We start from the raw sequence: 14,885 nt of genomic DNA, 5'->3' as shown, positions 1-14,885 counted from the left end.
AACGGCTTAAGGCGCACGACATGGACGACTTCAGGTCGTGGGCGGCGGCGCTGGGAGCTCGTAATGCCGTCCGGGATGACGTCGTAGTCAAGAGCGCCTAGACGTCGAAGCACTTTGTATGGCCCGAAGTATCGCCGAAGGAGCTTCTCGCTAAGTCCCCGTAGGCGTATCGGCGTCCAGACCCACACACGGTCACCGGGTTGGTACTCCATGTGGCATCGTCGAAGATTATAGTGACGGTTGTCGGCCCTCTGCTGGTTCTTGATGCGCAGGCAGGCGAGCTGCCGAGCTTCTTCAATGCGTTGCAAATAAGCGGCAACGTCAAGATCGTCTTTGTCGGTGGCGGTTGGTAGCATTGCGTCGAGCGTCGCCGCCGGGCTCCTTCCGTAGACCAGCTTGTACGGCGTGTCGTTTCTTGCATGGCCGTGTTGTATGCGAAGGTAATGTACGGAAGGATGGCATCCCAGGTCTTGTGTTCGACGTCGACGTACATGGCCAGCATGTCAGCAAGTGTCTTGTTTAGACTCTCAGTGAGGCCATTTGTCTGTGGGTGGTAGGCGGTTGTGCGGTGGTGACTTGTCTGGCTGTATCTCAGAATTGCCCTAGTCAGGTTCGCAGTAAAAGCGGTACCTCTGTCCGTGATGAGGACCTCTGGGATGCTATGACGTAGGACGATGTTCTCAATGAAGAACTTGGCTACCTCGACGGCACTGCCTTTGGGCAGGGCCCGTGTTTTGGCGTAGCGGGTCAAGTAGTCGGTAGCTACGAAGATCCACTTATTACCGCAAGTCGACGTTGGGAAAGGTCCCAGGAGGTCCATCCCGATCGGCTGGAATGGTCGCTGAGGTGGCTCGGTCGGCTGAAGAAGTCCGGCTGGCCTTGTCAGCGGCGTCTTCCATCGCTGACAGTCTCGGCAAGTCTTTACGTAGTCGGTGACGTCGGCAGTGAGGCGAGGCCAGTAGTACTTTTCTTGTATTCTCGAGAGCGTGCAGGAAACACCGAGGTGTCCAGCCGTGGGGTCGTCGTGTAGGACCTGGAGGACTTCGGGTCGCAATTCTGAAGGCACCACGAGAAGGTACTTGGCTCGAAGTGGTGAGAAGTTCTTCTTTTGGAGAATGCCGTTGCGTAAGAAAAACGACGCCAGTGCTCGCTTGAGTACTTTCGGAACGACGGCGGTCTTGCCCTCGAGATATTCCATAAGACCTGTGAGTTCCAGCTCCGATCGCTGTCGTTCAGCGAAATCGTCGGCACTTATGGTTCCTAAGAAGCAGTCTTCATCCTGGTCGTCTTGTGGCGGCGGGTCCACGGGGGCACGAGACAGGCAGTTGGCGTCGGAGTGTTTTCTTTCCGGACTTGTAAACGATGGTAATGTCGAATTCTTGAAGTCTTAGGCTCGACCGTGCGAGGCGACCTGAAGGGTCCTTCAAGTTAGCTAGCCAACACAAGGCGTGGTGGTCGCTCACAACATTGAAGGGCCTGCCATACAGGTAGGGGCGAAACTTCGATGTAGCCCAGATGACGGCAAAGCACTCCTTTTCTGTTGTGGAATAGTTGGCTTCTGCCTTAAATAGCGACCGCCTAGCATAACTGACGACCCTTTCTAGTGCGTCAGTCCTCTGCACTAGGACGGCTCCGAGCCCTACGCTGCTTGCGTTGGTGTGGATTTCCGTGTCGGCGTATTCGTCGAAGTGCGCAAGTATCGGCGGCGTCTGCAGGCGTTGTTTCAGTTCTTGAAAATCTTCGACTTGCGCCGTTTCCCACCTGAATTCGACGTCAGTCTTCGTGAGTTGCGTCAGTGGCTCGGCGTTACGTGAAAATTCATTGACGAAACGTCTGTAATAGGCGCACAAGACCAGAAATCGGCGTACGCCTTCTTGTCGGTGGGTGGCAGGAAGGCAGCAATCGCAGCTGTTTTCCGTAGGTCCGGGCGAACTCCAGACTTGCTAATGATATGGCCCAAGAACAAGAGTTCGTCGTACGTGGAGCGGCACTTTTCTGGCTTTAGGGTGAGTCCGGAGGTCTTGATTGCTTGAAGAACAGCTTCAAGGCACTGGAGGTGTTCGTCAAAGTTTGAGGAAAACATGACGACGTCATCCAAGTAAACAAGGCAAGTTTGCCACTTCAAGCCAGCTAATACTGTATCCATGACTCGTTGGAAAGTCGCAGGTGCCGAGCAAAGACCAAAGGGCATGACCTTGAACTCGAACAGGCCGTTCGGTGTTATGAAGGCAGTCTTTTCTCGGTCTCTCTCGTCGACTTCGATTTGTCAGTAGCTGGTCTTGAGGTCCATCGAAGAAAAGTACTTCGCGTTGTGGAGTCGATCTAGGGCGTCGTCTATACGTGGGAGAGGATACACGTCCTTCTTTGTGATTTTGCTCAGGCGACGATAATCGACGCAGAAACGTAGGGTTCCGTCCTTCTTCTTGACTAACACCACGGGTGACGCCCACGGACTCTTGGACGGCTGAATGATGTCGTCGCGCAGCATTTAGTTGACTTCTTTCTTTACGGCATCGCGTTCACATGTCGAAACTCTGTACGGGCTCTGACTGAGTGGTCTGGCATTTTCCTCTGTTATGATGCGATGTTTTGCCATGGGGGTATGTCGAATGCTTGACGACGACGAAAAGCAGTCGTATTGCAAGAGCAGGGTTTTCAGCCGTTCTTGTTTGTGCTTCGGAAGCCTGGGATTGACGTCGAAAGCTGGTTGCAGAGATTTATTCATCGGAGTAGGCTCGAGAGAATCGGTTGAGGCCCAAAGCATTGGTGGCTTTTACGATTTCTTCTATGTAGATGACTGTCGTGCCTTTGCTGAAATTCGTGAGCATAATTGTTGCTTTCCCTGGCCGCAGCTTGGCTACTCCTCTTGCGACGCAAATCTTGCGGTTAATCAAGTGGTGCTGGTCGCCTTCAACAACGCCTTCGAGGTCTGCTGATTTCCGAGTGCCGACGGAAATGATGACGCTGGAGCGAGGGGGAATGGTGACCTGGTCTTCCAGCACATTCAAGGCGTGCTTTCTTGGCGGAGTGTGCGGCGGTAGTGCCTTTTCCGTGGACAGTGTTATTGACTTAGACCTCAGGTCGATGACTGCACCATGAAGGCTTAAGAAGTCCATGCCAAGGATGACATCTCTCGAGCAACGCTGCAGGACTACGAAGTTCGCGGGATAAATCCGGTTGTTTATGGTGAGTCTTGCTGTGCAGACTCCCTCCGGCCTTACTAGAACCTCCAGCTGTCTGGATTTCGGGGTCTTCCCAAGCTGTCCTAACTTTCTTTAGCTTCGTGGGGAACGGCCCACTGATGACAGAATAGTCGGCTCTGGTGTCGACAAGAGCTGTGAAGCTCTGGCCATCGATAAGAACGTCGAGGTCGCTAGTTCGTCGTCTCACGTTGCAGTTAGATCGTGGTGTCGGGTCACGGCTACGTCGGTTTGTTCTGCTGCTTCCGTGTTGCTTCGTCAGGTCTTCTTCTGGCCGCGAGGTTTCGACGTCAGGGCTCTGTCCGGCTTGCGGCGTGTCATTTAGATTTCGTCGCGGCAGCGACGGATGATCTTCGGTACTTCGTCGTACAGCAACCACACCTCCATCGGTTGCTGCCCTTAGTTTTCCGGGAACGGGCTAGGTGACCGGCCCCGGCTTGGGCCAGTGTATGGTAGGCGTTGGGGAGAGACGTGGCGGCCTGGCGATGGCGAACGGCAAGGTCGTCGAGGTGTCCACTGCGCTCCTGCGAGGTAGTCTGCGATGTCGCGAGGTCGTTCACCCGGCTGTGGACGTGGCGCTTCAATGGCGAACCCACGCAGTCCCATCTGTCGGTACTGGCAGTGGCGGTAGGTATGGCCAGCTTCTCCGCAATGGTAGCAGAGTGGGCGGTGGTCGGGGGCGCGCCAAACGTCTGTCTTCCTCGGCGAGTATCGCTGGCCGGCCGGCAGGCGGTATGACGTCAGTGGTGGTGGCAGTGGTGCCTGGCGGCGGAACTGCTGGGGCGGCGCGGGGTCTTGACATGGGCGAGGAGGGGGGGCGTTGCATTGGGCTGCAGCAGCATAGCTCATTGCTTGCAGCTGCGGCTGCGCTGACTCGGGTGTGCCCAGCGACTGCTGGATTTCCTCTCGGACAATGTCCGCGATCAAGGCAACTTGAGGCTGGCACGACTGGAACATTCGACGAAGTTCTTCGCGCACTACGGCCCTTATGGTCTCGCGCAGATCGTCAGAGCCGACAGCTTGAACCGCTGCGCTATCTTGAATCAAGCAGCGGTTGTACTGGTGGGTTCGCATTTCCAGTGTCTTCTCTATTGTTGTTGCCTCCGAGAGAAATTCCTGCACGGTATTCGGTGGATTCCTCATGAGTCCAGCGCAGAGCTGTTCCTTTACTCCTCGCATGAAAAAACGAACCTTCTTCTCTTTGGGAATATTGGGGTCAGTGTGGCGGAACAGACGAGTCATTTCTTCCGCAAAGAGCACCACGTTTTCGTTCGGCATCTGCACGCGGGTCTCGAGCAGAGCCTCAGCCCTCTCTTTGCGGACGACGCTCGTGGACGTGGCGAGGAACCTGGCGCGAAAAATGTCCCACGTTGTCAGGCTTCGCTCTTGGTTCTCGAACCAGGTCCGAGAAGCGTCTTCCAAAGTGAAATAGATATGCCGTAGCTTGTCTTCGCTGGTCCAGGCACTGAAAGCAGCGACTCAGTCGTAGGCTTAGGGCCAGCTTTCTGGGTTTCCGAATGACGATCCGCGGAAGATTGGCGGCACAGTGGTTGTCATCGTGGCCGCTTGCTTTGTCGTCTTGGCTCTTGTAATGTCAGGTAGAGATCCGAACTCCGGTTGTAGTCCTAGCTGCCTGCGGCTAGCTCGACGATCCGGGATGTCTTTCGGGTTTTCTTGTTGACGACGTGGACTTCGATCACGGTCTTGCGGGGGCGTCCGGAACATGGACGAAGCAGCACCTCCACCAGATGTCACGGGGTCGTGACGTCGACGAAGGAAGCAGCCGGTGTGTCGAAGATGAAACTCTTTTACAGTATAATCTCGTTACAACGGATCTGTTTACAACAGACATTCGGATATTACATACCGGCGTTATGCCGACCTCCGTATTTCTTCCATTGATTGAGCTTCGTTTACAACGGATTCTGGTACAACGGACATTCGGATATAATTGACTAAAATGTCAGGCCAGCAAGGTGGTCAGGACTCCTTTAGAGTGGACTTTTCTATCACGGTCATTAACTTCCGACTTCAAACATCACTTAGCATACTTTGGGACGGGTCCAGCGCGCCGCGGATGTCAACGTACCGATTTAAGAACGAAGGCCGCCGATCTCCGGTCTGTCAATGATCAGCTATTCCTAGCTGTAGCGACAAAAAATCGGCACGCAACGTGCTTGGTGTTCCGTTTTGGGACGCTGAAACGAGAAATTGCGAGCCGCTGCCACCGCTTCTCCGCGCGGTCGCTGCGCGGCGAGCTTGGCCGGGGGGTCCGCTGCCGATGCGCAAAATGCCCATCCGCGGTTCTGAGGAGCATAGGCGTGCGCAGGGTTCCCCATTAAGGGGGGCGAATGTTCATCGCAGCGCCCCCCCTACCGTACTAAGTCAACGTATGGGGCAGATTTTGCGCCCCCCCCCCTAGGTGACTAGAAGGGTCAATGTACGGGGCAGATTTTGTGCCCCCCTCTTAGGTGATTAGGGGGGGCGGCCGCCCCCCCCCTGCCCTCCTTGTGCGCACGCCTATGCTGAGGAGCCAGCGGGCGATGCGATTCGTTGCTTGCGACGAAGGACATTGCGGCTTCTTCGCTTTCGCATGTCCGCTAGCGCGATGTTCTTGCCCGCAAAGATCGGATTTGTCTCGTACATCGGCACCGTGAATGGAGTTAGGCCTAGCCATGACATCGAGTAGAAAGCTCGCTTGCGATGTGCATGGCCGCGGTGCCCGATGTTTCGTCATGCTCGTCATGCTCGATTGCGAGTACAGAGAGTTGTCCCGCGGTGGTCTTCATCATAAGCTCCGAAGTACTGATAAGAAGAAGCTCGAACAGCGGGTCCAACGAGTCAGCGCTATTAGTCGCACGTCTGCGATGTTCGCGACGAGTGCGGCGCGCTATCGTAATCAGATGATTGAGCTTCTGCTTGCAGCTACCCAACTAAAGCGTTCTAAATTATCGTCGACCCCTGAACATAGAACGAGTGCGAACGCGTCACTAAGTAGCGCAATTTTCGACAGCCACGACCTCGCAACGCACAAGCAGCAGACGACGATCCCGAAGCGAGCATAACTGCAGAAGCAGCCAAAACATGTGCTTTTTGTACGCTTGTTACTGAATGGAGGAGCCAGCTGAAACGGAGAACCTAAACATGGAGAAATGCTCTTTACGACGAGCCCAAAATGGTGGCACCCGGTTGCGCCGTTGCCGAGCTATAAATTTGAAAAACGCTTTTTTTTTTTATTTCCGCAATTTTCGCCAAATCGGCAAATGCAAAAAAGTTTTATAGCACTTCTACGTAGTTGTCATTGAAGATATTTTGGAATGAGATAGAAAATGAGCTGCAGAAACTGAAAATGCGATTTTCAAAAATCACGTTTTTTTTGGTCCCCCGTTAAAAATAAGACCATGTTTGTGACTCGTAATTCTCTCCGGTTATAACAGACCCATTCAGTGTTTACATGAAAGCCTGTTGTAACAGTACTTGGGTTTTACATACTCCCTTTACAACAGACCAAAATCATCTTCACTATGGTCTGTTGTAATGAGGTTATACTGTATTTGGCCAAACTTGTGGCCGGGAAAAGGAAAGTCAAACTATAGCAATACACACTGTACACTGATAGTGGCAAACAGAGCGTCGGCCGTTGAAAAACTGCTCATGGCTGGGACGTGCCGTCTTTTATACATCACACATCGAACTTTCCAGTCTTATCACTGGTGGTCGCAGAAGCTCTGGAATAATCTAGGCTGTTCGCGGCCTGCGCACAATCTTAACAAAACGATCTACTACAATCGCGAAGCTTCTCGAACACTGCGGCGCGGACAGCGTCGAGCTTTGATAACCGTCCTTGCTGGTCAAACCCGAATACATCAAAATAAAACAAGAAGTGGCCGTGGCAATATCATAATTATAACAAATAATGTCCCCTATACTTACTTTGGCTTGACTGCCTGTTGGTTCTCATTTAAAAAAAAGGTTGTGTCTAACAAAGAGAAATGAGTCCTTAAGTTCCCCTTCTTTCATTTTGGCGGATCTTGTGATGCAAGCCACAGCTCAAAATGTTCGCAGTTGCAAATATGTCTGAAAGGGCTGTTGCATCCTTACACTGATAAAGGAGCCTTTCCAGACATTAATGAAGGGGCCATCTAATGCCTGCCTTCAATGCATTAAAATAAACCTCGAATGGCATTTCCAAGGCACTGCCAACACCCTTGGTGATGAAAAGTGTGTGTCGTGCGTGCTGCACATCGAGCACACAAGCACAAAGAGTTGAGACTGTTTTCCTTGGTTCTTAGGCAGCATCAACACTTTTTCAGCGCACTCGGGGAAGAAGACACACATGGAAAACTGTTTCATCATGACCAAACATGATCACAAATTCAGTCCTGCTGTCACTCCGCTTATCCATGTTAACGCCGAGGAGATCAAAAACTAACGCTATGTTCATGACTGCAACACCAGGCTCTTCTTCGCACCACTGGTCCTTGCTGCACCCTCACTGCTTTCTTCAGCTGATAAGAAAATACCATACATGCATTCCGTGCCGGCACTCGAGTCAAGCTTCGACAAAGTATTCCCGCTGCACATGCTAGGCTGAGGCTCCACACTCAATCTGGCAAATGTCGCTTGCAGGGCTATGACATGCCTTGTCAGATTTTGTTGTGAATTACACAGTTCATTTTTTTCCAAATGGATGATGTGTAGTCCTTTGGTGACAAAGATCTTTGGTCTTTGGGGGAGCTGAAGAATCTTTGCGAGTCAACAATGAGTGAACATGCCACTGCAGCCGATTTAGTTAAGCAAGACGCCAAGTTGCATGGCAGCCAAGAAATTTTTAAAAAGGCGATGGGCCAACCTGAGGCAAGTGTGTGAAGGGAGAGGGAACCTTGGCGAATCAGCAGTGCACAAAATCCCAGAGGAAGCACGTGATAGCACCGGTTTCTTCACACCGACGCCACTCTGAAGTTACGCAATAGATGCACAGAGAAAGCAACATTGAAACAAGCCCAAGCTGGCGGCTGCCAGTCACCAGGTTCACATGCTGTGAGTGTGTCAACGTTGATGAGATATGGCCGACTTCCGATTATTTTGTGCCAACCTTGGTAAGAATGATATAGATTTTTTTTATTTTTTAATTGAACCTCACTTTCAGATTTTGTGGAGAGACCTTTGAATGATTTAAACTGCATGAAAGAGCACTTTGCCAAAAATGAACATTTTTACCATATCTTACTGTATCAAAAGCCATGTCTTCCCTTAATAAACATGGACCATCGATTACATGCACATGCAACAGTCTATTCTATTGCCCACATTTGTTAAGCACATCACTTATTAACACATGGCATTAGAGGGCATAAAATTCAACCGCACTGCTAATAATATTGAAACCTTTCCTGAAATAATAATTATGGTTGGGCGAGTGTAAATTACCAGGGAAGTTCGAATTATGCTGCGAAGGTTAATTTCAGGATCGAAAAGACAAAAGTTTGGTCCCATAGAAATATGCATGGGGCGATAGACAGGGTGTATGGTTAACATTACATTAACCAAAACATGAAATCAACAGAGTAAAATTCGTGGAAGTGTACTGCATATTTCATATTAACAGATACATTCAGTGCAATGAAGTTATGTTTTTGCCATATGCAACTGTTATACAGTAGAACCCCGCTGATACGTTTTTGAAGGGACCGTAGAAAATAAACGTAAGAGACGGGAAACGCAAGAGCCAAAAAACAGGAAAAACGGCAAAATATTTAGTGGTACAGAATTTTATTTCAATTCTTACGAGCAGCACGAAAATTGGCGCGCTCAGCCGCGATCTAGTCGATGGATAGAAACGCGGAGCTAAGGACGGCCTCATCCACAGAAATGTAATCAACGTATGTCATTTTTTTTAACACCAACAGCTGTAGGCATGAAAGAACTAAGCACACGCAATCACGACCGGCGCAGCGAGTCCGACCGCGAACCGCACGCACGACCATGCGAGCTCCAACCAGCTCGAACTCTTCCCGTTCTCCGACAAATAACGATGATGATGAGTCTACGCCAACGCGATGGCAGAAGTGAATGCCAATCTCGAAGGCCTTGCTTTCGCAAGCAATTACGTCATACACGCCATGTTTGTGCAATGCAAATCTCAAAGGCTATGCTTTTGTCAATAGTAAATGCCAATCTCGAAGGCCTTGCTTTCGCGAACAGTTACGTCATAGACACCATCTTTCCAATTTGAATCTCGAAGGCCATGCTTTTGTTTGCATCAATTGAAAGATTCTGTTGCTTGCGCCTCTCATGCGGCTAATATTACGGTCAAACGAGGCCAAGCTGTGTGAAAATGCACCAATGACCGCTCTCTTCGGTAGTCACTCAGTCGGCTCCGAGCGCACTTCGCGACGTATCATACGGGAACGGTCCGACAGTTACGATGTAACAGCGGGGTTCCCAATACATTGTATCCTATGGGAGCTATGCCGGGACCAACGGAAAACGACGTAACAGCCGGGAAAACGCAGCAGTGAGGAACGTAACAGCGGGGTTCTACTGTAGTAAGGATGTACTGTAGTGCGGCACCAAGTGTTCCACAGAGATGGGCCTAGGCAATAGAGAAGCGTCTACGCTACCACTCAAGTCATTTGTCAATACAGTGCATTGTGGGTCTTTGGAGTTTGTGTGTAAAATTAAACACTTGCCTTTCTTTCATTATTTTGTTTGCTTAATGCACAGATCACGCGGAGGGGTCAGTCGTGAAATGTTTACATGTTAACATTCACCAACTGCAATCTTTAGTGCATGTTTCATTAGTGAGATATATGTGGCTTGTTGGCCTACAATGGTATTCTGCCTATGTTCCGGCTGTTAAAGCTGCTATCTTTGTGAAGTAGTGCTGATATTGCAGATATTTACATGTCAAAGGACTTGCATTGTAAGTGGTCCACACTTATAACAGTAGGGATGGGCAAATGTAGTAAGTTTGAGGTTCGAAGTGAATAGCGATTCGGTCGAATAATTTCAAATGGAATAGTTCAAGTTATATATATCAAATATAAAGAGAAATGAGCATTTTTGTCATAACAGAGCTAACTCGAACAATATCTTTTAAGAATTAGAACTAGGCTTATGCCAATGGCACTTTTCTTGCTTTGAAGCAACTCTGCATAGTAGCAGCATTTGAACAGCACTAGGGTGCAAGCTATAAGCGCTGAAATACCTTAAGTTTTAAAACTTGCTAAAACTTGCTATATTTAGCACGTGTAAGCCCACATAGGACGCTTTTAAACTTTAAGAAAAGATTAATCGGGGCACAGGTAATATGCATATTTAACCTTGAAGTGCGACTTCCTAGCAGCGTGGATTTCCTCTGGAGAGGCATTTCACAGAACACCATACCCATGCTGCAGTGAAACAATCTTGTTACATGTGGCAAAATATTCCTAAGTTTAGGAAATTTTAGATTAGTGTCAAAGCGAACTCGAATCTTCAAGGCGCTTGAATACCCACCCCTGCCTATATAAGAGCATTTAAATATGAACAACAAACATAGAAATGACATACACCATTCTGTGTCCACATCTGTTCTGCACAGTGTTGTAAACGTCTCCACACATACAGCGCTTCTCCTGTGCCTCTTATACGTTCACACCACGTCTTATGCACTGTCGTCATTAGGTGATCACAAATAACCAACTAGGAGCAATTCCCAATCTAATGGGAAAGACAACTGAGGACTGTGCAGAAACAACTGCAACATTGCAAGGAAATGTTGTACTGTGTAAAAGCTTTGTTGTTCGTAGAACCACCCACCTGGGAGCGCAGACATTTCAGCAGAGCCTGAAGCACTGGTCGGCAGTTGAGTTTAACATCCAAGGCCAGCAGGCAGGCAGCCAGCGATTGCAAGGCGCAGTAGCTGTCATTGGGTGGGGCCACCCTCACCAGAAGCTGCTCCAACACCTGCAGCTGCCACCGCACGCCCACACTGCAGAGCTGCAACACAGAGCTTTGTGGTCCTTCTCGTTGCAATACAAATTTCCCAGCATCGAAAGGAAAGCACTCCATGCAGGGAAAAGAAGCCAGGAAGAGGACAAAATGCAAGGTTACCCACCCAGGACCTTTCCCTCCAAAGTGGACTGATGCACGAAACTTCTCACTGCGTGTCTGCACTAGTCAATTCATCTCTCTTGAAACATGAAACAACATACAGTATTTTTCCTGTTGTCATTAGAGCTGTGCGAATAGCAAAATTTTGGGTGCGAAGCGAATTCGAATATTGAAGTGTAAGTGCGAATCGAATCGAATATTTTTCTAATATTTCTCGAATATTTCTAGAATATTTTTCGAATACTTCAAAGCGAAATTGCAGAAAAAAAAGTTAGAGAGGATTCCTAAGCATATTCTTATGAGATAGCAACATGAAAGTGTTTCTTTTCACTAGGTTAATGAAGCATTGGCGGGGTGGTGTTTCATAGTTGTCTTATCAAGAATGAGGCAATGTAGAGGCTGAATTGTATTTATGTACATGATTTGGTGCAACCAAAGTGTTGCTGACAACACTTTACACGTTATAGGCAAAGGTGCCATTTCCTCAGCCTCTCCTCCTCTGATGCCCAACTGATGTGGCGGACAAGGGTATGCTCCCTTGAAGTCCGGAGTTCCAAATCTGCCTCGTAGACGTAGATATATAAAAACATCCGAAATTTTGGATGCTAAAAAGTTTCGGCTTCCAATTTTTCGGACTTCCTGCCCAAATTTTAGGTCCAAAACAGCATTAATTGATCCCCCACCTCTGCCATATCTTTCATCTCCACGTTGGAACCAGCGTTTATTTGAGTTAATACATTTGCGACCGTAGCAGAGCTTGAAAGGCAGCTTTGCCGCAATACCGGGGTGCGATGAGGTGAAGCATATTGAATATCTAGGGACCACTTCCAATCTGACTGTTACGGAGCTTGAAAGGCAGCTTTGCCGCAATACCGGGTGCGATGAGGTGAAGCATATTGAATATCTAGGGACCACTTCCAATCTGACTGTAACGGAGCTTGAAAGGCAGCTTTGCTGCATACCGGAGTGTGATGAGGTGAAGCATATTGAAAATTTAGGGACCACTTTCAATCGGACGTTGACTGTGTCTTGGTAAAGTTAGACCGTAACGGAGCCTGAAAGGCAGCTTTGCCGCAATACGAGAATGTAATGAGGTGAAGCATATTGAAAGTCTGAAGGGGTCACTTTCAATTGGACGTTGACTGTATTTGTTTTTGGGAAGTTCGAATAGTTCGAATAGTAAAATTCCAGTGCGAATCGAATTGAATAGCAAACACTATTCGAAATTTCGAATATTCGCACACCCCTAGTTGTCATTTTGCATGTTATTACAGGCTGCATGCCTGGAACAGTCCTTACTGTTCAATCAGTACATGAAGCAACGTAGGCCAAATGGGGCACTGCATGAGCGATTGGGCAAGGGAACAAGGGCTGTCAATTAGAAATAACGAGAACGTGCATTTGCCTGTGCATTGTCAGCTAGCATGTGCGCAGTGATTTTCCAAAACATTAAGATATTGGGCAAGAGCAGTGACACCACAGCCCGTGAACTGATGGAGGCCTTTTATATGTCTTTGAGAGGCAATGCTTGTGTGAGCAACACGTCCATTTCTTTATTTGATAGTATGTTGAAATTTTTGCATGCCTAGTTGTAATCTGAACGAAAGAAGGGGAATTGTAAGGGCTCATTTTTCCTTGCTAGACACAACATTACTTGAAATTAACAGACAAGAAAGCCAAGGAAAGTATAGGGGATGTGATTTGTAGTAATGATGTAAATGTGAAGAGAGTAAAGTGGACGAAAAGATAACTTGTCGCTGGCAGGGACCGAACCTGTGACCTTCGAGTAACGCGTCCGATGCTCTACCACTGAGCTACGGCAGTGGCCATCCTCCTAGGTATAACTAACACGCCTAAATATAAATTCATATAGTCACAAAAGAAAATGATAGGTGTAGCCTTAAGGGACAAGAAGAGAGCAGAGTGGATTCATGTTTAAGAGCAGAGCAGAGCAGAGTGGGTCAGGGAACAAACGGGTGTAAAGGACATCTCAGTTGAAATCAAGAAGAAGAAATGGACATGGGCAGGGCACGTAACACGTAGGCAAGATAACCGCTGGTCATGAGGAGTAACTGACTGGATTACAAGAGAAGGCAAACGCACGAGGGGGAGACAAAGTTAGGTGGGCAGATGAGATTAAGAAGTTTGCAGGGGTGACATGGCAACAGTAAGCACAGGACCGGGCTGATTGGCAGAACATGACTACGCCCTGCAGTGGACGTAGTCAGGCTGACGATTATGATGATAACCCATAAAGTGGACGGGAGGATGACCTCCGCCGTAGCTCAGTGGTAGAGCATCGGGCGCGTTATTCAAAGGTTATCTTTTCACCCACTTTACTTTCTTCACATTTACATCATAATTACTACAAATAACGTCCCCTATACTTTCCTTGGCTTTCTTGTCTGTTAATACCAATTAATGTTGTGTCTAGCAAAGAAAAACGAGCCCTTACAATTCTCTTTCTTTCATTAATTCATAGCGAGGGTCTCGTTCTGGTAGACTGGATGCCTTCAGGTAGTATGCGAGGGATTATTGGTTAGCTGTCAGCCCATAAAATGTTTATAAGCTTCATGACGCCTGCAGGCAGAAAAAGAGTGCTCCACACTCGCCGTCATGGCTACTAGCAACGCTGACTAACACTCCTATGTTTAAATGCGCATATATACCCCATAAAGTGGACGGCAGGATGGCCTCTGACGTAGCTCAGTGGTAGAGCATCGGACGCCTTATTTGAAGGTCGCAGTTTCCATCCCTGCCGGCGGCAAGTTATCTTTTCGTCCACTTTACTTTCTTCACATTTACATCATAATTACTACTAATAACGTCCCCTATACTTTCCTTGGCTTTCTTGTTTGTTGTAATATGGTAGCTCGTGACCATGTGACCACCTTTGCTTGTGCATGCCTGTTTATGCGTATATACTACATTGAAGAGTGACAAACAATAAATGTCAGTTGAAAGCTTGCGCTCGTCCGTGTTCACCTTACTGTGTCCCTGTTTGTAATTTTGCGCATACCAGTTTTATTTTGAAACATGAAGCAACGGTGGACATCGAAATCTGCATTGCACATGTCGGTACAATTATCAACAATATTTCAATAAATATCTTTCTTTTAACCCTGCCCGTCGAGCACACACTTGCAAAGAGACAGATCAGGATACCAGCTCATCTAGCTCCTCCTTGTTTTTTGTGCAAGCTCCCATATTGCTCTGGAATTTTGCCAGATGGCTTGCAGGTATTTCGTGCTTCATGTTAAAGAGACAAGGTGTGCAAACAGGGACACAAAAGAGAAGTCAAGACACCACAAACGCCGACTAGCAGCTGAAGAGGCGGACAATAGCGGAAAAGAAGGAAAGCACGAAAACTTATCAGCTAAACGGAACCTTATACACCCCACACGTACGGCAATCAGTAAATTTGTTGGTATGTTTCACAAAATAAATATCGGTCCACTTCTTGTCTATCACCCACTCATTCTTCCTCTGCACAGCGGCACATATCTTACCTAGCTTATTGGCAGCCGTAAAAACAGCATTAACGCTGTATCTAACCCCTACTTTCTTTAGCTTATGAGATACGCAATA

General features: G+C 48.3%; 1 protein-coding gene across 1 annotated transcript in view; it reads right to left on the bottom strand.

The window, feature by feature from the left end:
- Positions 1-14,885, bottom strand: part of LOC119390968 (focadhesin) — a 395,558-nt gene that overhangs the window by 326,368 nt on the left and 54,305 nt on the right. The window contains exon 7 of the mRNA XM_037658681.2: positions 11,004-11,183. Within this exon, the coding sequence (XP_037514609.1) occupies positions 11,004-11,183 (180 nt within the window). The remainder of the gene's footprint in view (positions 1-11,003; positions 11,184-14,885) is intronic.

This window comes from Rhipicephalus sanguineus, chromosome 4, assembly GCF_013339695.2.
Source record: "Rhipicephalus sanguineus isolate Rsan-2018 chromosome 4, BIME_Rsan_1.4, whole genome shotgun sequence".
Taxonomy (NCBI): Eukaryota; Metazoa; Arthropoda; class Arachnida; order Ixodida; family Ixodidae; genus Rhipicephalus; species Rhipicephalus sanguineus.
The sequence above is the reverse complement of the archived record's forward strand: the minus strand, read 5'-3'. Positions and strand labels throughout refer to the sequence as shown.